General features: G+C 35.5%; 1 protein-coding gene across 2 annotated transcripts; it reads right to left on the reverse strand.

Annotated features, from left to right (window-relative positions):
* Positions 1-1,210: 1,210 nt before the first annotated feature.
* LOC134856169 (sodium- and chloride-dependent glycine transporter 1-like) lies at positions 1,211-16,055 on the reverse strand. 2 transcript variants are annotated; one of them, XM_063872542.1, is made up of 9 exons: positions 15,934-16,055; positions 15,536-15,710; positions 14,486-14,708; positions 13,424-14,234; positions 12,975-13,103; positions 12,369-12,468; positions 3,135-3,255; positions 2,514-2,664; positions 1,211-1,668 (listed from the first exon to the last, which is right to left on the reverse strand). In XM_063872542.1, the coding sequence occupies exons 2-6, from the start codon at positions 15,696-15,698 to the stop codon at positions 12,454-12,456; spliced, it is 1,341 nt and encodes a 446-aa protein (XP_063728612.1). In that variant the 5' UTR covers positions 15,699-15,710; positions 15,934-16,055; the 3' UTR covers positions 1,211-1,668; positions 2,514-2,664; positions 3,135-3,255; positions 12,369-12,453. The 2 variants fall into 2 exon arrangements, with proteins under 2 accessions (XP_063728612.1, XP_063728606.1); XM_063872536.1 differs by having other exon boundaries at positions 15,536-16,055.
* Positions 16,056-20,780: the final 4,725 nt, after the last annotated feature.

Consider the following 20,780-nt stretch of genomic DNA (forward strand, 5'->3'; position numbering starts at 1 on the left):
TTACTTTCGTATCGAAAGTCGGAACAATAAAATCTCGGAAGTCTGACCTAATTTTGGTATGTCCAGGAAATCGCGACCCACCTTCGCAACCGACATGGAATCGTTATGTGCAGACTTTCGGGACTCGAATGCTCGGCTCGACTATGCAACTTGGGTTTGGATCCAATCGCGGCGCGACTTTCAAAATCTGGACATAAGTCTGGGACCTCGACTCATGAGGAGCATCTTTTATAAGGGACATTAAACATAGCAAAACCGCCATTTTGTGTCTAATTTTGTCTGCATGCCATTAGTTTTTTTCAACTAACTTGAGCTAAATATGCTTGAGCTGAATTTCCAGTGATGAGAAAGATTCCTTTTTTTTAGTTTAGTTGGTGTCCCAATTAATGTCAGTGCGCCATCCGCCCAAATTTTGAGCTCAAAAACGCTGTGAAGGAAGCATGAACATGATATAAACGGAAGTTGAGACAGAAAGAAGGAGGGAAGAAAGCCACGACATTGACAAAGTGAAAGAAGTCTGATTGCAATTAGAAGCTTAATCTACCATCAATGAAACAAGATATTTTGGTGGGTTCTGAAGAGAGGAATTTGGCTAACTTCGGATGCTTTTAATGCATGTAGCCTGCAGTCAGTGGCGTGCGCTGAAATTTTTTTTTAGGTCGAACAATTTCATATTTGGAGCCCTTCGAAATATTTTACGGACCCAATTTAGTCAAGCATTTTCTGCGCCGCAGGTAAGTTTTTTTTGAAACAACAGGTTAAGAAAGGCGTTTTTAGGCACATTTGGAAAATTTTGGCTACAAAATTCATTTTTTTTGGCTACAAAATTTCTTTTTTTTCCGGAGCGCGCTCCCCCTCAAAATTATTCAAAATGGCGCCAAAGGCGCCTTTAAAAAAGTTTTGAGGTTGGTTAAAAAATATAATCCGAAAAAAACTTTATTGACGAAGGCGTTTATAATGGTTTAATGTTTTACTGCCAAAAAAGCGATTTGAAAAATCTGCGATTCTTGCGAAACATACTGCTTTCAGTTTTTGTTAGAGTATGAAATGTTGCGATTACGTAATTTCAGATCTTATAATTTTGGGAAAGTTATTGCTTTAGATCATCAAGTTATTGGTTTTGATGAGTTTGGTTTTGATGCTTTAGATATAGATCTAGGAAACGTTTGTATGAACTAAATTTGAAAAGGTTTTTTTCGAGTAGGTTTATTTAAAGGTAGGGCTTAAAAATGGAACAACGTTACAAATAATATGACCTGGTCAAAATAAAGAATAACGCAATTGAAGTCAATCAGTTTTTGAAAGGTAATTTTTTTTGTACCATTGCGCTTTTTCTTGAAGATCCCATGCCGGAGCCTGTCAAAGTAGTTTTCCATTTCAAACAAACATTTGATTGGTCAATTTAGAATTATGTATTGGTAAGTTTTTATTTCGGCCAATCGATGTATAGAAAAAACAGATCTGTTATAAATTAAGTCAAAATTACGTCAAAATTACAGATGAAGAAAACCCAATTTATGTGATTAAATTTCACTCGATTTTTCAGCTGTAGTCCCTTTCGTCTAGTTTGAAATCAGCACCCGATCTTTTCATTTGTTCATACTCCATTCTGTCCTCGTGGTCTGCAGGACCCCACTGTTCAGAAGGCCGAAGAGTCACGCTCAGTTTCTACGAAAAAACGCAGAAACCACGGACCTTATTATGATTATAATAAGCAAACCCCGCACTGACAAAAATGGATTAGGATCGATTTTAGAGTGAAAAAAGTACGTTGATTAAATTTAAATTGATTTTAGTATGAAAAAAGTACGTTGATTAAATTTAGATCGATTTTATTGCATATTATTGAGATCAAAATTTATTTTTACCTGACCCTTTTCTGGTTTGTTACACAAAATTTTGCCCATAATCTGATTTACAATGGTTTTCTATGATTTTATTGCAAATTTTTGAGTTTAAAACCTGATTGATGTGGATCATTTTATTGAATTCTATAACATCTGGCATGAGTGTTTATGTTTAAAAAATCGAGAACAAAAAATTCCAACAATTTTTTTAAAGGGTATGTTTTTTCGCCGTGTTAGCAAAAAAATCGGTTTTAGCGTGTCGGAAAATCCATCGAAATCGATTTAAATTGATTTTTTTAACACTTGAATCGATTTAAAATTTTCAAAAAGATCGATTTAAATCGATTTAAAATCCATTTAAGTTCGTAAAATGTACATGGTTAATCGATTTAAAATCAATTTAAATCGATCGGAAACCATTTCTGTCAGTGCGGGACTCTTAAAGTTGACACAATTCAATTTATTTTCTTGCATTGGAATTTTATTTTAAAATTCGGTTGGTTTTACAACCTCAGGCCAATAAGACTTCTATCAATTTCAAAATTTCATCCAAACTTTCAACAACCAAGTTACTTATTATGGTCAACAAGAATAGCCGGTTGCTATTCATGATGCGCAAAATGTACCAATCAACCAAATCGCACATTCTGTCTTTTCCACACATACCTCAGAGAAAGAACTTCCTTCGACCGTGAACAATTCAACTAATGCGACAAGAGGGACCATGAGAATAGAGAGCAGAGACATGCCCCACCCCATTAGGTCAGCCCACAGTGGAAAGGGGGCTCCCTCGAAGAAGGCCGGAGAGTAGTTGTACCTGTTCACGAAATAGTACTACTTGTCCTCGAAGTCATGGAAATGGAAAAACTGCAACATCGAAAAATAAAGCAATCAAGTTGCTGAGGAAAACAATAGAGTTCAATCGAGAAAACAATCAAATTCTTCTGATTTCAGTGGCAATTCAACAGCACGAATGAGATGCTTGTGAAAAACCAATTCGAATAGCGAGTTATAGCTGGGTCTTACATAACAATTAAATCAGGTTAAAGCAACTTAAAGCAAGTAATGGCTTAACATGAGGCATTCATAACAAAATTTGAACAACACCTTCCAACTCCCCTCCTCTCCTACCTTTTTTGTAGTCATATCAATTTGTGCTACTTGCGCAGCAACGTTTTTGTATTTTTTGTGATTTCTCCTATGCTTCTCATAGAATGCTTAAAGATAGTGTCCTGCGCACTTATATTCACATATTAAATCTAAGGTGGGTTTTTAGAATCAACTCACATGTTGAACAAGAAAATGGCGCTCATGAGAACAGGGGTGATTCCCACCCAGCAGATTCGAATAAAGATTCCAGGTCGTGACCCTATCATCATTTGGATGTCAGCGGAGAATCTATTGATGCCTGAAAGATATGGTATAAAAAAAGTGACATCGCACATTTTTCAATTTTTTGAGCGTATATGGTTATAGTTAAAAGTAAGATTGAGCGTATATGGTTGTGGTAAAAAGTAAAAAGTAAGAAACAAAAAATTCAGATCATTACTCTGTATTATATGAAACAAAAACAATACTTGAACCATCAACTGAAGTTAACTTTCGATGCAGACAAGGGAAAAAACTGACTAACTTCAATTTTATATAGAAACTCAGAGAAGAACTGTGGATAAAACTATCAGATTATCGTTTCAACTTCACACACCTTTTTTCCAGAAAAAAATAGACAATTTTCCTAGACTATTTTCCAGAAAAAAAATTAAGGTTAAAAATGAAAAAGTATGTTTACATAATGTTCTGAATTGAAATCAGAAACATAATTCTTAAACTTTTACCACATGTTCTGACTTGAAATTATGTGTTTGCTCGGTTGATAAAATATCACCAAAAGCAAACATTACAGCATGTGTTGTTTCTTTCTGATTTTTTAACCAACAGATGGAATGTTGAAAATATCAAAATCTATGGTATATAAGCCAAGCGAAAATATACCAAACATCACTTTATCACTTCATCACTTAACCAAAATCTCAAATCTCACAAACACTCTCATACTGAGACCCCCAACCATCCTAATAACCAAAATCTCAAATCTCTATCTCGATAACTATCAATCCATACCCCAATGTCTCTTGATATAAAATTGATGTGTGTCCTCTATATTTGAAATAATATACCTATTTACGGAAAGTCTTAGAAACATTCAGAAAGACCCCTTGTTCTAACTAGCTGCGATTTGGTCGATCGCATAAGTTAAGTCAAGTTAGTTTGGAATAATTGATGCGACCAGTGAGGCACACAAGTTTCAAAAATTCACTCAATTTTCAAAATCTCAAAAAAATGAGATTATCAAAATTTCAAAAAGTTGAAAATTTCAAAAATTGAAATTATCAAAATTTCAAAAGGTTGAAAATTTAAAAATCTGAGATTATCAAAACTTCAAAAAGTTCAAATTTTCAAAAGTTGAAATTATCAAAATTTCAAAAGGTTAAAAATTTTAAAAAAAGTTGAAATTATCAAATTTCAAAAAAGTTGAAATTATCAAAAACTCAAAAATTGAAATAATCAAAATTTCAAAAAGCTGAAAATTTCAAAAGTTGAAAATATCAAATTTCAAAAAGTTGAAATTATCAAAAATTTAAAAGTTGAAATTATAAAAATTTCAGATTTTCAAACTTTCTAAAGTTGAAGTTATCAAATTTCAAAATTTCAAATTTTTAAATTGGATATCTCAACTTGAAAAAAGTAAGATGGCCGATCACCCAATCACCCATCCTAACTTGTCTTTTGTATCTTTCTCAGGAAATGATTCAGACCTAAACGCAAAAGCCTTTTGGACTGCAGTTGAGAATAAAATTGTATTCTCATTAGGGCAACGACCCACAGACGCTGGCGCTCAGCCTAACTATGATCACAGACAAAAAAGTTTGTTTGGATCTCTATTAACAGAAACAGCTCTTGAATGGTATACTGATGAAGTGACTAATGCTACTACTTGGGCTGAACTAAAAAATCTTTTCCTAAAAAGATTCACTGATGGTAGAGATCGATTCAAGCATCGGTTCAAGCATCGTCTTAAATTGCAAATTAAACCCCTCCCAACGGCCGTAGACACGTGCCAGTAAAAACAAATACGGCACAGTATAGTATATCAATTATAACTGAACAGTCGGCTTTGCTAAAACCTGTCTTAAACAAATAAATTTTATCAGAAACTGATCTATATAAACCAGCAAAAATGGGCCCAGAATCATTCTTTCAAAAACTTCTCAACCTCCAAAACCTTCCTCTGATACTTCTCAGCAATTGCAAAAATCAATAAATTTCAAAAATAATGTCTAAAATCACCGATCTCGAAGAAGGTGAAATAGTGGACCTTGATCAATCAACGGACCAAGTAATCGATGATTTGCTGAAAGTAAGTATAAATTATATTTTCCGCCGCCGTCTAAAACTAAAATTTTTTTTGTTTAGCTATATACACTCTTTTAATATTTCCCCAACAAATCTGCGCTTTTAACCCAGAGGACAATCTCTACGCTAATACAGCAAAAGATCTAAAAATTGCGCATTTTGATTGTCAACTAATGACATCGAATAAAATGTTCTCACTTAATAAAGTAGCTCCCTGCAAAATACAACCCGAAAATATTGAAACTACTCAACCGAGGTTACTCTTTACCAACGGCATTACAGTACAAAAAATAACGCGACAATGTGTCGTATAAAACACCAATCTATCCGATGGTTTTGTGATTCTTTCGATTCAAGCGGAATAGACGCTCGCCAAAATATAATCACAACTGATATACACATTTCCCCTGATACTTGTGAACACGCCGCCGAACGGGGATATGTTAACTTAGGATACTCAAAAAATATTCCTTTTCGCTTTGACGAAAAAATCGTCACAAATACAAATAAAGGCAAAGTTGATGGCGAATACCACAACGAATGCAGCGATCGTTCTTGGATCCATTTGGATACTTTCGAATCATACATGCAAAATATTTCCTTAACTGTCAATCTAAAAGATGGCACCGTTAATAACTGGCAAAACATTCCATTACCTTTTCCTGTATATGAAAACGGATGTGAAACAACATCACTCGACCCTTTTGCATATACTTGGAACGAGCCCGAAAACTGCATTTTTTCGGTTCTCAATAAATTCGAAGCAAAAATGATTCGAAATGAAGAAAATTATTATATTGTAAAAGACTCTTTTACTAAAATATCCAACCACCATACTCGAGGTAGAGACACTCAACAATTTATGCTAAAAATACTAAATAAACCACAATCTTTATGTGGACACCCAAAAATAGTCTACCCGACCCAATACGAATCATTGTTCATAGCATACCAAAACGGTTTTAATATGGATACTGGTTTACAAATAAACCCGAGTGCTAATACAGGAATTATTCATTCGGAACCAAATTTGACTTACGTAAAATACGCAAAAAATGAAAATTATCCCTTTGCACCGGGACAAATAGACTACGAAGCTCATCTAGGAACAAAACTAGATTATATTCTTTTTCGAAGCTTTTACATGCTTCGAACTGCCGAATTGGCACCGTTAACGAAACAATGTGAGTTAGAACGCTCCATGATTCTCAATACTTTAATGCTCTTTATCGAAAGCCCGCGTTTAGCCGGCTATATTTTGACCCGAAATAGGTCTATGTTTTTAGAGACCAATGGCAATGTTGCCTGGCTCTACCACTGCCCAAAATTTTATTCTCCATTACAATTAATGGATGTATGCTATAATCGGATACCAATTATGTATCGCGAAAAAATTCATTTCGTCGACCCAATCACTCGACAAACTTTTAACTCGGCAGATCAACAAGACTGCTCCGATAAGCATTTAAATCTTTATCAACTAGATGTTGATAACGATAATTCTTGGATCGAACTCACACCCTCTATTACTAGAGTAAAAGGTCCAGATCTTTTTAAGCCGAAAGAAATTAAACGGCAAGTAAAACACTCTCTTGCATCTAGTCATGATGCTTCTATTTACACTTATGCACAAATGCAAAAATTTTGGAGCATGATTACTGATCACTCTGAAATGAAGGGTATTTTACAAAAAGTATCCCAAACTTTTCTTAATGCAAGAAAACACTTCTATCCGGACTCGAGTAGTCAATACGGATCTACGCAAAACATATACTTAGATTATCTTATCTCGCCTGATTTTTGGAAGAACGAGTACACTCGTGTTTTTGGTACAATACAGTACTATTTAGAAAGATGCGGAATAATATTCGCCTCTTTCCTTTTCGTCAAGTTTATACTCGACGCTCTTGTATTTGTAATAAAAGTATTACACATACACAAACTAACCGGCCGAACTCTTCATTTCGGAAAAATTATGTTAGCCGCATCTTACAATATACTTTTCACTTCTATAGTGACTTCAATATTCGCTCAAAATGAGAACGATCAAAATATTGAGCTTTATCATATGCCTCAGGCACCTCAACAAGAGGATTCTGAAAACGAAAATCAGGATAAAATTTATCCTAGACTCCAACTAGTTGATTACAATAATCGACCCGCTGTACCGGTCTAATTTATTCTATGTTTTAGGATATGCCCACTGATCTTCTTCACACTCCACTTGAAGAAGACTTGCTCGATTTCGAAAACCTTCTGTCTCTAAATGACCCTATGGAAATGCCATTCAAAATAATCAACCCGATTAATCAACCAAAATTGAATACCAATTTTAAAATTCCTAAAGTGAAAACTTCTAATTGCATTCAAAAGAGAAAAGCAATTGTCCGACCTTTCAAAATTCTCCCCTCTTCTTCAACTAGGCAAAACCTAGAATCTGAAACTGTAATAGTTCACCAATCCGCAAACTCTCTAGAACTTGAATCAAAAATCGCGATTCAAGTCAAAAAGGAACAAAACCTCAGCCCCAGGAAACCACCAGATTTTGACACCAGTCTAAATTATGCACTCTCTCCCTTTATTAACCGCTTTAAGATAGACACCTATCACCCTTACCAAAACGGTAACGGTGCATACCGTCTGGTTAATCCACAACTCCCCCATCAACATATTTGTGTTCCTGCAGCCTTTATAACTGCCCAAATGCAGACTCCAATCCTTGACTCCTACACGGATCAAGTGCAAAAGAATTACATAAACGACTTGACTCGCATCAACCAAATGCAGAAAACCATAACAGTGCTCCCGGAAAAAAATAAAGATCTCAGCAATAAATATCTGAGCCTAAAAACCCAGGTGGAAGGAAACTATTAGTTTCAAGACTATCTATTAACCTCCGTTCTTTTTATTTTTTAACTCCAACTGTGATTTGGCCGCCGCCACTTTACAAAGTATGTATGCTTCTACAATTATATTCCAGTATTGCTGATAAGTATATTCGCTAAACCAAATTTGAAAAATTGTATTTGATGTTATATTTCTCAAAAGTATCCAGCTGTGATTTGGCCGCCGCCACTGTTCTACTCTTCATGCACATACACTACAAGCAGCCATTCTTCAACCGACTACAAGCAGCTATTCTTCAACCGACTACAAACAGCCATCCATCAACCGACTACACTACAAAGCCGCCACTTTACGAACAAACTATCAAAATCAGAATAAAAATTTTACGTAAATTTTATTAAAACTCTTTGATGTTTTGTAAATTATATTATGCTTTTAAATTTTTTGTCAACGGGTATCACCGTTTAACAATCACCCTATAAGATGCTTGGATGTTCTGAATTGAAATCAGAAACATAATTCTTAAACTTTTACCATATGTTCTGACTTGAAATCAGAAACATAATTCTTAAACTTTTACCACATGTTCTGACTTGAAATTATGTGTTTGCTCGGTTGATAAAATATCACCAAAAGCAAACATTACAGCATGTGTTGTTTCTTTCTGATTTTTTAACCAACAGATGGAATGTTGAAAATATCAAAATCTATGGTATATAAGCCAAGCGAAAATATACCAAACATCACTTTATCACTTCATCACTTAACCAAAATCTCAAATCTCACAAACACTCTCATACTGAGACCCCCAACCATCCTAATAACCAAAATCTCAAATCTCTATCTCAATAACTATCAATCCATACCCCAAAGTCTCTTGATATAAAATTGATGTGTGTCCTCTATATTTGAAATAATATACCTATTTACAAGTGAAAGAAACTTTGTCTGTTGAATAAGAATAGGAAAGTCTTAGCAACATTCAGAAAGACCCCTTGTTCTAACTAGCTGCGGTTTGGTCGATCGCATAAGTTAAGTCAAGTTAGTTTGGAATAATAACACCATTAACAACGCAGCAAATAAGAAACATAGACTGTGACAAATCTATCTCAATCAAAACACATCCAGAAACCATGAAAGATAGAGTGAGCAGCAAAAAAGTTAAGCATCTGATACACAACAAGAAAATATCACTCAATCAACAAAAATTTAACATGGAGGCTAAAATTAATTGCAGGTAATTTTTCAAACTTGTCAGTGACGTAACAGGTTGAAGTAAACCAAAAACAATGACGAAGATTTTGATCAAACAGACGTCGAAGGTATCAGTAATTATTTTTCAACCGTTGGAGAAAAATTAGCAAAAGAGATCAAAAAGCGGCATAGCTAAGAAGCGGCAACAGAATTTAGAGCATTTAGTTTTAAGGCCGGTTGAAATGGCTGAAATTCTTGAGATTTTACGAAACTTAAAATCAAAATATAAAAAAAGATGGTTTCAATTTGAATTAGCTTCTATTAAAGTTAATAGTTAAAGAAATTGCGCCAGTGCTGAAAGAACTATTCCAATAGTGATTTAAATAAGGCTATTTCCCAGCGCGCTTAAAAACTGCTAATCATTCCGTTTCATGAGGTGGGATCTGAACGTAAGCCAGAAAACTACAGACCAATTTCCTTTTTTCTCGATCTGAGTAAAGTTTTTGAAAAACTAATTTACAATCGAACAAACGAATTTTTTAAGAATCAGAAAGTTCTACAGAATACACAATTTGGCTTCAGACAAGATCAAAGTTCAATTGATATGGTAGTATCACTATGTCGAAACAATCCGTCTTGAGTGAGACAATAAAAAAATCAACACATTGTACTTTTCTTGCTCTTAAAACGATTTTCGACACGGTTGATCATAAACAATTTCTAGAAAATAAGACGCAGATTACGTATCTTAGTAAACGTAAATCATCACTGAAAAAAACTTGTTATGGAGTGCCGCAGAGCTCAGATTTAGGTCCAATTTTTTTCATTATCTTTATAAATGATTCATCATCAGGTCAACAAACTACTCATACTTTTCTTTATGCTGACGACACTGCAATTTTGACTTCAGAATTGAATGGTTCATTAGCTCAAGAGCATCAAACACCGCTAAACGAAACTGAACAATGACTGGAAAAAACCATCTCAGCCTCAATACTGATAAAAATCAAGAAATTTAAAAAAAAATAAAACAGAAAGTTGTTATCGATGCGCGAATGAATCAAGATGATATTTTAAAAAGCAAATCCTTTAAGTTTTTTGGACTAACAAAATAAGTTAACTCGAGAATTAATAATCACGTTTCTATTCTCAGGAAAAAAACTAAACCCCTTTTGCGGTTCAATCTTTCAAAAAAGAAAAATCTTGATCAAGAAAAAGCTGATACGTGTATACAAAGCGTTTGTGCGACCTATTATTCAAAATGGAGTTTTAGTATATGGTATATCAAAGGAAAGTGTTATAAAACATTTGGATAATGATCTCAAAAGATTATGCAGAATTTTTTTCTTGAAGCGTAGATTCGACACAATAAAACTAGCACGGGACAAAACACAAAAAAGGATACATCTACTGAACTTCACATTCATGAAAATTTTTAAACAATAAATAAAACAATCCAAAAAAACTGCTCAGTAGACTCTTTACGCAACCTTGTATCTGATGAAGAGTTAAGTAAAATATCAAAACAAAGAAAAAACTCAAAAAATAATGTGCATATAATGTTAAGAAAAATGCTCAGTTGTATCTCTAACTATGGATTAAAGTTGGATGAATTTACTTAAAAAAATCTAACATAGCCACAAACAGAAAAACACTTTTTCCTAGATAAGTTTTAACAATGATGAAGATCTATTGAACATAATAAACAGCTAGGAAAATTATAATAACTTCTCAACAGGTTAATTTTAATGTTTCCCCCTTTTTTATTCTTCTTTTTAGAAAGCTCGTACCTGTTTGATTTTTTGCGTTCGGGTCGATACCGATGAAAATCGGAGTTAGCTTATTAGGAAAACAGTTTAAGTTTTCCGCTCAGAGAAGTCTGAAAATTGACCAGAAGGTCTACTGACTATCTCTCAGGCTAATGTTTAATGGTTGTAAATGCGATTTATAACAAGCAGTACTGGTACAATAGCATGAAAACGATGTATTATTGCTGAGATTAAAACACTCAAATTTGAGAAAAATTTTTTCTAAATCCTATCAATCGATTGGGAAAAAGCATCAAATAAAATTGAAAACAAAACAAGCATGGCCAGTTCCGACGACAAAAAAAATGAATACTTTTTTTTGCAAATGGTTTTTTTTTTGGCTATTAGAGTATCTGAACGAAAGCCTACAAAAGGAGTGCTTTCGATCGGGGCGATTCTAGGATTTTCTCGAGGGGGGGGCGGATTTTTAAAAAAAAATAAAAATTTTGTCGACCTTTTTTTAGGTCGACCAAATTGATTTTCTGAGCTCCCTTAAAGCACCAAAAAGTCCTGTTTTTGCTTTTTTCTCTGCGCCGCAGACAAATTATTGCACAAAAACAGGCCCAGAAGGCGTTTTTACGCACTTTTTGGAAATTTATGACCAAAAATCGCGTTTTTTTGGCGCGCAGTCCCCACTCAAAACTAGTATATATTGGCGCCCAAGGCGCCTTTAAAAAACTTTTAGGGTCGGTAAGCCAAAAATAAATATGTCAAAATAGAATAAAGGGGGTACCCTTTGGGTCGGCAGGGGGTCGAATCCTTCAGGGGCGCCCCCCCCCCCCCCCTAAATCCGCTACTGCTTTCGATATTCAGAGTACGATATGCAGACAGTTATACAACAGTTATTATCAAAAAAATAACCGACAAGCAAAAATATCAAGGATAGTCGGTGATTGTGCAAGTAGCACATAATGATCCGACCATAACCTTGAAAAAGTACATGAAACGTTTTTTCCAGACTTTTTTCAAATTAGTTTTGTTTTCAGCAAGTCGTCTGAAGGATCTGACGATAACCGAGAATTTGTGCATGAGTAATATAAGCAAGTCGGTTTATTTGCAAAATTCATTTTCTTTAATTGATATTAACTTTGAACCAAAAACATCAGTCATCTAATAAAAAAAGAATCCTATTAATTTCAAATTACTTCATTATTGAAAAATTTTCTGGATTTCTGAAATGTTTTTATCTATCTGTCTGTATATTAGTTCAAGCCTGGTGTTACAGATATTGACCAGTTCGTAATTTTCCGATACTAACCGTAAACATATGCGACACAGCCAGTTTCGAGGAGTGACATGATCATGAGGGGCAAACCACAGCTGTAGTTGTCGAAGATAATGAACTAGTAGATTCCCGACTGACAACACATGAATCAACTGAGAATACATACTGCAAATTTTGAAAATCTTAGATCAAATATATTTCCATTAAAATATTAATTCTAATAGTAATTATTTAATTGAAAGTAATATGATTATAATAAAGGAGGTTTTTTATACAAAAAGGCTTCAAAAAGTTTCACCGCTGAAGCCAAATTTTAATCAAACATTCATCTACTCTCGGCAGTTTTCTAAAGGTTGAAAAGTTTTGTATTTCTATTTTATGAAGGCATTTTGATTTTTCCAGCTCCTCTGAAGCACAATAATATTTTTGAAAGATCAGACCTACCTTGTCTTTTTGGCGCGCGCTGCCCTCTCAAAATTAGTGTATATGAGCAGCAAAGGCGTCTTTCGAAAAACTTAAGACAACCAAATGATATAGCAGAAAAATTCCAAATCTTTTTGAAAAATTGGGTATCTAAAATTGAGGAAGAGGTAATTTAATCTGTTTATAAATGAAAACATTTTATAAAGCAATGTTAACCTGTGTGACCATAGGGAGTGCTATTATGAACATGGCTAGACTGATTCCTGCCACCACCAGTGGTCTGTATGCTCTGCTGCGGGGAAAGTAGTCGAATACTGCCGTTGTCACACCCTCCATCTGGGCAAACTGAAAACACGAGAGCTATTTCAACTTCAAGGTTAGGTTGTTGTTGATTTGATGAGATCTCATCATGAAGATGGGACTTTCTTAGAGACATTTGTCACACATATTAACCTCTTATAATAAAACAAATTCTTTTTTTTTCAATAATTTCATCAACTCTGGCCCAAGCTTGATTTAAAAAATCTTTATTTAATGGGAGATTTGTATTACAGCAAAACTCTCCAACTTGTTGCAAGCTTTGTTTTTGAAGCAACGGCTCAGTTTAAAGTTTACAGCACCTGACTTGATATAATTAAAGAAGTAGCTCATTTTGCGAAGCATACCTGACTGTCGAGACCCAAAGAAAGAAACATCAGGAAAAACAGCGCCGACCAAAGAGATGATCCAGGCAGTCGAACCAGTGCCTCCGGAAACACTACGAAAGCCAACCCAGCACCTTCGCTTGCGACATCGTCAACCCGATGACCAGTCTCTCGGGCCATAAACCCAATGACCGCGAACACCACGAAACCACCGAGAACACTCGTAAAACAGTTTATAGAACAGACAATCCAAGCATCACGCGCCACGTTGTTTCGGAATTTATTGTAACTCGCCATTGTCATAAGACTTCCAAAAGCGAGACCAAGAGAGAAGAATATCTGCTGAGCAGCATCTGCCCAGACAGAAGGCTCTAGAAGTTTATCCCATTGAGGAGTTAGGTAGTACCTTATACCATCAGAAGCGCCATCGAGGAGTAACGCCTGTACTAGCAAAGCCAAAAGAAGCACGTAAGGTAGTGTAGATGTCCCCCAAACAACTTTTCCAGAACTCTTGATACCCTTCAACATGCAAAGGTTCACAAGAATCCAGGCGACTGCCAGACAAATCACCAAGTGCCACTGGAAGCCTCCGAACTCCAAAATATCGTTGGTCTGGCCCAAGACGTGGTGTTTCCAGAACTCTTGGCTCGCTTGAACCCATTTGACGTCCTTGATTTCTGATTGATTGATGACTTGTTTAGCAGAGCCCATTATGCAGTCGTAGCCAATCATAACACCTCCTTTCATCTGGCAATCGATTTTGTTGTTAGAGCAGTACTTTGTGTTCCACTCGTTGTCACAGGTAGCCCATGGCAGATTTTTGGTAAGCGAGCTATGGTGGGAATTAGATTACAAAAATATGTCCAGTCCGTTATAAAAGCATGTGAAACAAAAATAGATTATAGGCTTAACAGGTTTTAATCCATTTAGCCATGATAATAAGTGCACTGAAAACTAAAAAATGCTGAGCTAAAAAAGACCAAATTTTCCTTGACAAAACGCATCTGAACGCCTGAATTATAGCAAAAAACTTAGTTTTTTAACAGGACGTTTTTTTGAAAAAGACCTTTATTGTAATCTAACTCCCTGTAAAAGTAATAAAGAATCCATGCTATTATGACATTGTAGTAAATAGACACTAGGGCGCATATGATGACCATGCCGAAACCGATGCCCTTGAAGAGGGGTGCTAGTTCGAATGCACCCAATGGACCCCTGCTGGTGAACTGACCCAGAGATACTTCCAGATAGAGCAGAGGGAGTCCGGCCAGAAAGAGACAGGAGAAGTAGGGAATGAGAAAGGCACCTGAAGTTCAAATGGAGACCAGGGTAATAAATTTAATCGATTACCAAAAAATTCGACGTCGAATCATTAATGATGCGTGTATATCATGACATTTCAAGAGTAAGTTTCATGTAGATTAAATTGTTACATAACGCTGGGGCGCATCTAAAATTTTTCGACATTACGAGGCCAAAATGTGTATTTCGTGAATGGTAAGCGGAATCCGCAACAGGCCAAACTCAGATTAGTCGCGGAATCCGCAACATTGCTACTTTTCTTTGATCTTCTTTGCTGTTTTGGATTCCACAAACAAATAGCTAAAACACTGTACCGCTCAAAATCGCTTCAAAAAAGAGTTTTTAGAATTGATTTAGCCGCTGTATTCTAAATCATTTTGAAGACCCCATTTTGCCAAAGTATTATGTAACGCAGGTAAGTTCTTGAAAAACGTTTTACGTCACTTTCGGAAGTTTTTAACGATAAACAGTTTTTATTCCGCGCCTCTCTGCTCAAAATAAGTGTATTTTAATAGTACTTACTTTTTGCGAATCTCAGTGGATCGTTCAAAATATGTGTACCTTTTTTTTACCAAATTTTCACTGTTTTCACCAAATTTTCTGCACCGCAGGCGAAGTTTTGCAAAAGGAATTTTAGGCACGTTTGAAAAATGTTGACCAAAAAAGGAGTTTCAGTTTGAAGCCATGTGCGAGGAATGTTCTAAAAAAATGAATGGATTAATTAATAAGATATGATTAGATATGGTTCTATTAAGGCGTTCGAGCGTGCCTTATAATTATTTTTTATTTTTTCAGTGCAGAAATTGTGAAATAAAAGCTGGAGAAATATACCTCCTCCATTTCTGTAGCACTTGTACGGGAACCTCCACAAGTTACCCAAACCGACACAATATCCAATGAGAGAGAACACAAAGTCAAGCTGATGTTGCCACTTGTCCCTCTTCTTCACACCACTCCCTTCCCCATTCACGATAGAAAGGTCACCAGAGGTCATATTTGATTGAATCTTCAAAATTGATTTATTTTGTGCCAGATAGCTCAACTTTTTAAACCTTAAACCTAGAACGGCACTGAATTACAAAAAAATGTGTATCGCCGGTAAAGCTTTGAGAAATGTTTTCCGAGTACTTTCAGGAAGATTTAGATTAAAAAAATTCATTTAACTCATCAGATTTGGGTGCAAGCATAATTATTTGCCAGTTTCAGTATTAAAAGTTGATCCATTTCGCCTCTTTCGAGAGATAAAGTGAGCTGAAAGGGAGTGATTTAACTGAAGTTTAACGAAAACAGAGAAATATCAGAGTCAGTGTATAACTATAAACACAGTAAAACTATAGATACAGAAATTGTGATGATTTGTATCGTTATAATCTATCGAGGGATCTGCTATATGTGAGATTAAAGTCTTTCTTAAACTATCAAAGTGACAAAAATCTAAATACAGTCAGAACTCTATAATTGACAGAGGGTTACTGAATGCTTAAACTTATGAGATCCGACAAAACAGTTAGTTACTTCTACCCGGGGCGAGGTGCTTGATTAATACTTCGACTCTGACACGCAAATTTGGTCAGGCAGTTTTTTGAGAGATAAGAAGCTGCCGTTTTGCGACTCCAAAAATTGCGGTCAAGAATTTTGGTTGCAAACGTAGGTTCCCGCATTTAGGCAAAATGAAAAAAAAACTATTATAATGGATTTTCGTGGTCTTACATATTGTCAATATAATCGATTCCCATATTACGCTCAGACAACAAGGTTGGACTAAAAACGGATTTAAATCAATTTTTTTCCGCAAAACCATAATTCATTATAATTCATTTGAAATCCATTATAATAGAATATGTGATAAGAAGAAAATCACATAAAATGGATTTTTTCCATTCTATTTTTGTTTCGCGTCGTGTAAAATTCTGCAAGATTTTCTGCATTTTTTAAACGGGTAATGCGAAAAGTTTGTAAAGCGAGTGTTTCATTTCTAAACCTGAACTTTTTCAAATTGCAAAACAATTCCGTTGACCTCTACACCCCCCCCCCCCCCCCCCCCCAACGTTTGCCACTTTGCCACCTTGCAACCTCGCCTGACCACTTGAACCATTCCCCCTGAACCACATCCGCACCTTTACCACCCCTCCACCTGAAGTAGCAACCCCCACTTTAACCAATTCCCTCTTACTTGAATCAACCTCCTGTCCCGCGCCAGAACCAACCCGGGTGGGGGAGGGATTTGGATCTGGCGGCGGGGGGGGGGGGGGGGGCTGGTTCAGGTGGGGAAGTGGAACAAAGTTGAGAACTTGAGGAACCACCACCTGATCCACCTAAATTATCCACCCCACACACATCGTGAACCAATCCCCTCCCCCACCCGAGATTGGTCTGGGGTCTGGTCACAGGGGGAGGGGGGTTGGTTCAGGTAGGGGGGCTGGTTCAGGTGTGGGATTGTTCACCTCGAAGGGGGGGGGGGGGGGGGTGGGGGGGTTTGGTTCCGATGGAGGGGGTGTGAATTGGTTCAATTGGTGGGAAGGGGTGTTGTCAAGTAGGGGGAGTATTGGTTAAGTCAAAGTAACAGTAACAATAAAAAAATCAAAAAACGCAGAAAAAAGATTAAATTGAACAAAAAATTACCAAATTTAGTTAGAAACGTAGAAAACATTTTATGAGCATTGAAATTCCCGTCTCAACAAAGTGGAAAGAAATATGATTCTAGTGAAGTTTTTTTGTTTTTGTACATAAAAATGAAAAATAATCGATTGTAACTGATTTGCAATGGATTTTAATGCTTTATTAAAAATTTGCAAAATAATCCATTTTTAATTGATTTTAATTGATTATTTTTCACTTTTATAGACGCTGACAAAAGAATCAAAGTTCAATAGATTTTTGCTTATGGTCGACCAAATTGATTTTCTGAGCTCCCTTAAAGCACCAAAAAGTCCTGTTTTTGCTTTTTTTTTCTGCGCCGCAGACAAATTATTGCACAAAAACAGGCCCAGAAGGCGTTTTTACGCACTTTTTGGAAATTTATGACCAAAAATCGCGTTTTTTTTGGCGCGCGTTCCCCACTCAAAACCAGTATATATATATTGGCGCCCAAGGCGCCTTTAAAAACTTTTAGGGTCAGTAAGCCAAAAATGGATATGTCAAAATACAATAAAGGGGGTACCCTTTGGGTCGGCAGGGGGTCGAATCCTTCAGGGGCGGGGCGCCCCCCCCCCTAAATCCGCTACTGCTTTCGATATTCAGAGTACGATATGCATATCTGACAACAGTTATTATCAAAAAAATAACCGACAAGCAAAAATATCAAGGATAGTCGGTGATTGTGCAAGTAGCACATAATGTTCCGACCATAACCTTGAAAAAGTACATGAAACGTTTTTTCCAGACTTTTTTCAAATTAGTTTTGTTTTCAGCAAGTCGTCTGAAGGATCTGACGAAAACCGAAAATTTGTGCATGAGTAATATAAGCAAGTCGGTTTATTTGCAAAATTCATTTTCTTTAATTGATATTAACTTTGAACCAAAAACATCAGTCATCTAATAAAAAAATAATCCTATTAATTTCAAATTACTTCATTATTGAAAAATTTTCTGGATTTCTGAAATGTTTTTATCTATCTGTCTGTATATTAGTTCAAGCCTGGTGTTACAGATATTGACCAGTTCGTAATTTTCCGATACTAATCGTAAACATATGCGACACAGCCAGTTTCGAGGAGTGACATGATCATGAGGGGCAAACCACAGCTGTAGTTGTCGAAGATAATGAACCAGTAGATTCCCGACTGACAACACATGAATCAACTGAGAATACAAACTGCAAATTTTGAAAATCTTAGATCAAATATATTTCCATTAAAATATTAATTCTAATAGTAATTATTTAATTGAAAGTAACATGATTATAATAAAGGAGGTTTTTTATACAAAAGGCTTCAAAAAGTTTCACCGCTGAAGCCAAATTTTAGTCAAACATTCATATACTCTCGGCAGTTTTCTAAAGGTTGAAAAGTTTTGTATTTCTATTTTATGAAGGCATTTTGATTTTTCCAGCTACTCTGTAGCACAATAATATTTTTGAAAGATCAGACCTACCTTGTCTTTTTGGCGCGCGCTGCCTTCTCAAAATTAGTGTATATGAGCAGCAAAGGCGTCTTTCGAAAAACTTAAGACAACCAAATGATATAGCAGAAAAGTTCCAAATCTTTTTGAAAAATTGGGTATCTAAAATTGAGGAAGAGATAATTTAATCTGTTTATAAATGAAAACATTTTATAAAGCAATGTTAACCTGTGTGACCATAGGAAGTGCTATTATGAACATGGCTAGACTGATTCCTGCCACCACCAGTAGTCTGTATGCTCTGCTGCGGGGAAAGTAGTCGAATACTGCCGTTGTCACACCCTCCATCTGGGCAAACTGAAAACACGAGAGCTCTTTCAACTTCAAGGTTAGGTTGTTGTTGATTTGATGAGATCTCATCATGAAGATGGGACTTTCTTAGAGACATTTGTCACACATATTAACCTCTTATAATAAAACAAATTCTTTTTTTTTCAATAATTTCAACAACTTTGCCCCAAGCTTGATTTAAAAAATCTTTATTTAATGGGAGATTTGTATTACAGCAAAACTCTCCAACTTGTTGCAAGCTTTGTTTTTGAAGAAACGGCTCAGTTTAAAGTTTATAGTACTTACTTTTTGCGAATCTCAGTGGATCGTTCAAAATATGTGTACCTTTTTTTACCAAATTTTCACTGTTTTCACCAAATTTTCTGCACCGCAGGCGAAGTTTTCCAAAAAAAATTTCAGGCATGTTTGAAAAATGTTGACCAAAAAAGGAATTTCAGTTTGAAGCCATGTGCAAGGAATGTTCTAAAAAAATGAATGGATTAATTAATAAGATATGATTAGATATGGTTCTATTTAGGCGTTTGAGCGTGCCTTACATTTCTGTTTTTTTTTTCAGTGCAGAAATTGTGAAAGAAAAACTAGAGAAATTTACATCCTCCATTTCCGTAGCACTTGTACGGGAACCTCCGAACCTCCGCAAATTACCCAAACCGACACAATATCCAATGAGAGAGAAGACAAAGTCAAGCTGATGTTGCCACTTGTCCCTCTTCTTCACACCACTCCCTTCCCCATTCACGATAAAAAGGTCACCAGACGTCATATTTGATTGAATCTTCAAAATTGACTTTTTCTTGTGCCAGATAGCTCAACTTTTTAAACGTTAAACCTAGAACAGCACTGGTTTACAAAAAAATGTGTACCGCCGGTAAAGCTTTGAGAAAGAGTGAAAAAAATTCGTTTAACTCATCAGATTTAGGGTGAAAGCATAATTATTTGCCAGTTTCAGTATTAAAAACTGATCCATTTTGCCTCCTTCGAGAGATAAAATGAGCTGAAAGGGAGTGATTTAACTGAAGTTTAACAAAAACAGAGAAATATCAGAGTCAGTGTATAACTAAAAACACAGTAAAACAATAGATACAGAAATTGTGACGATTTGTATAGTTAAAATCTATCGAGGGATCTGCTATATGTGAGATTAAAGTCTTTCTTAAACTATCAAAGTGACAAAAATCTAAATACAGTCAGAACTCTATAATTGACAGAGGGTTACTGAATGCTTAAACTTATGAGATCCGACAAAACAGTTAGTTACTTCTACCCGGGGCGAGGTGCTTGATTAATACTTCGACTCTGACACGCAAATTTGGACAGGCAGTTTTTTGAGAGATAAGAAGCTGCCGTTTTGCGACTTCAAAAATTGCGGTCAAGAATTTTGGTTGCAAACGTAGGTCCCCGCATTTAGGCAAAATGAAAAAAAAAACTATTATAATGGATTTTCGTGGTCTTACATATTGTCAATGTAATCGATTCCCATATTACGCTCAGACAACAAAATTGGACTAAAAACGGATTTAATTCAATTTTTCTCCGCAAAACCATTATTCACTATAATTCATTTGAAGTCAATTATAATAGAATATGTGATAAGTAGAAAATCACATAAAATGGATTTTTTCCATTTTATTTTTGTTTCGCATCGTGTAAAATACTGCAAGATTTT

This window comes from Symsagittifera roscoffensis, chromosome 1 (assembly GCF_963678635.1).
Source record: "Symsagittifera roscoffensis chromosome 1, txSymRosc1.1, whole genome shotgun sequence".
Classification (NCBI taxonomy): Eukaryota; Metazoa; Xenacoelomorpha; order Acoela; family Convolutidae; genus Symsagittifera; species Symsagittifera roscoffensis.

Bases quoted from the DNA above. Each gene is read 5' to 3' on its own strand.
- LOC134856169 (XM_063872542.1), bottom strand. From the start codon at position 15,698: ATGACCTCTGGTGACCTTTCTATCGTGAATGGGGAAGGGAGTGGTGTG. The intron at 14,709-15,535 runs GTATATTTCTCC...TTTGAACTTCAG, and splicing joins GTGCTACAGAAATGGAGGAG to GTGCCTTTCTCATTCCCTAC. The intron at 14,235-14,485 runs GTTAGATTACAA...TTCCCACCATAG, and splicing joins CTTTATTACTTTTACAGGGA to CTCGCTTACCAAAAATCTGC.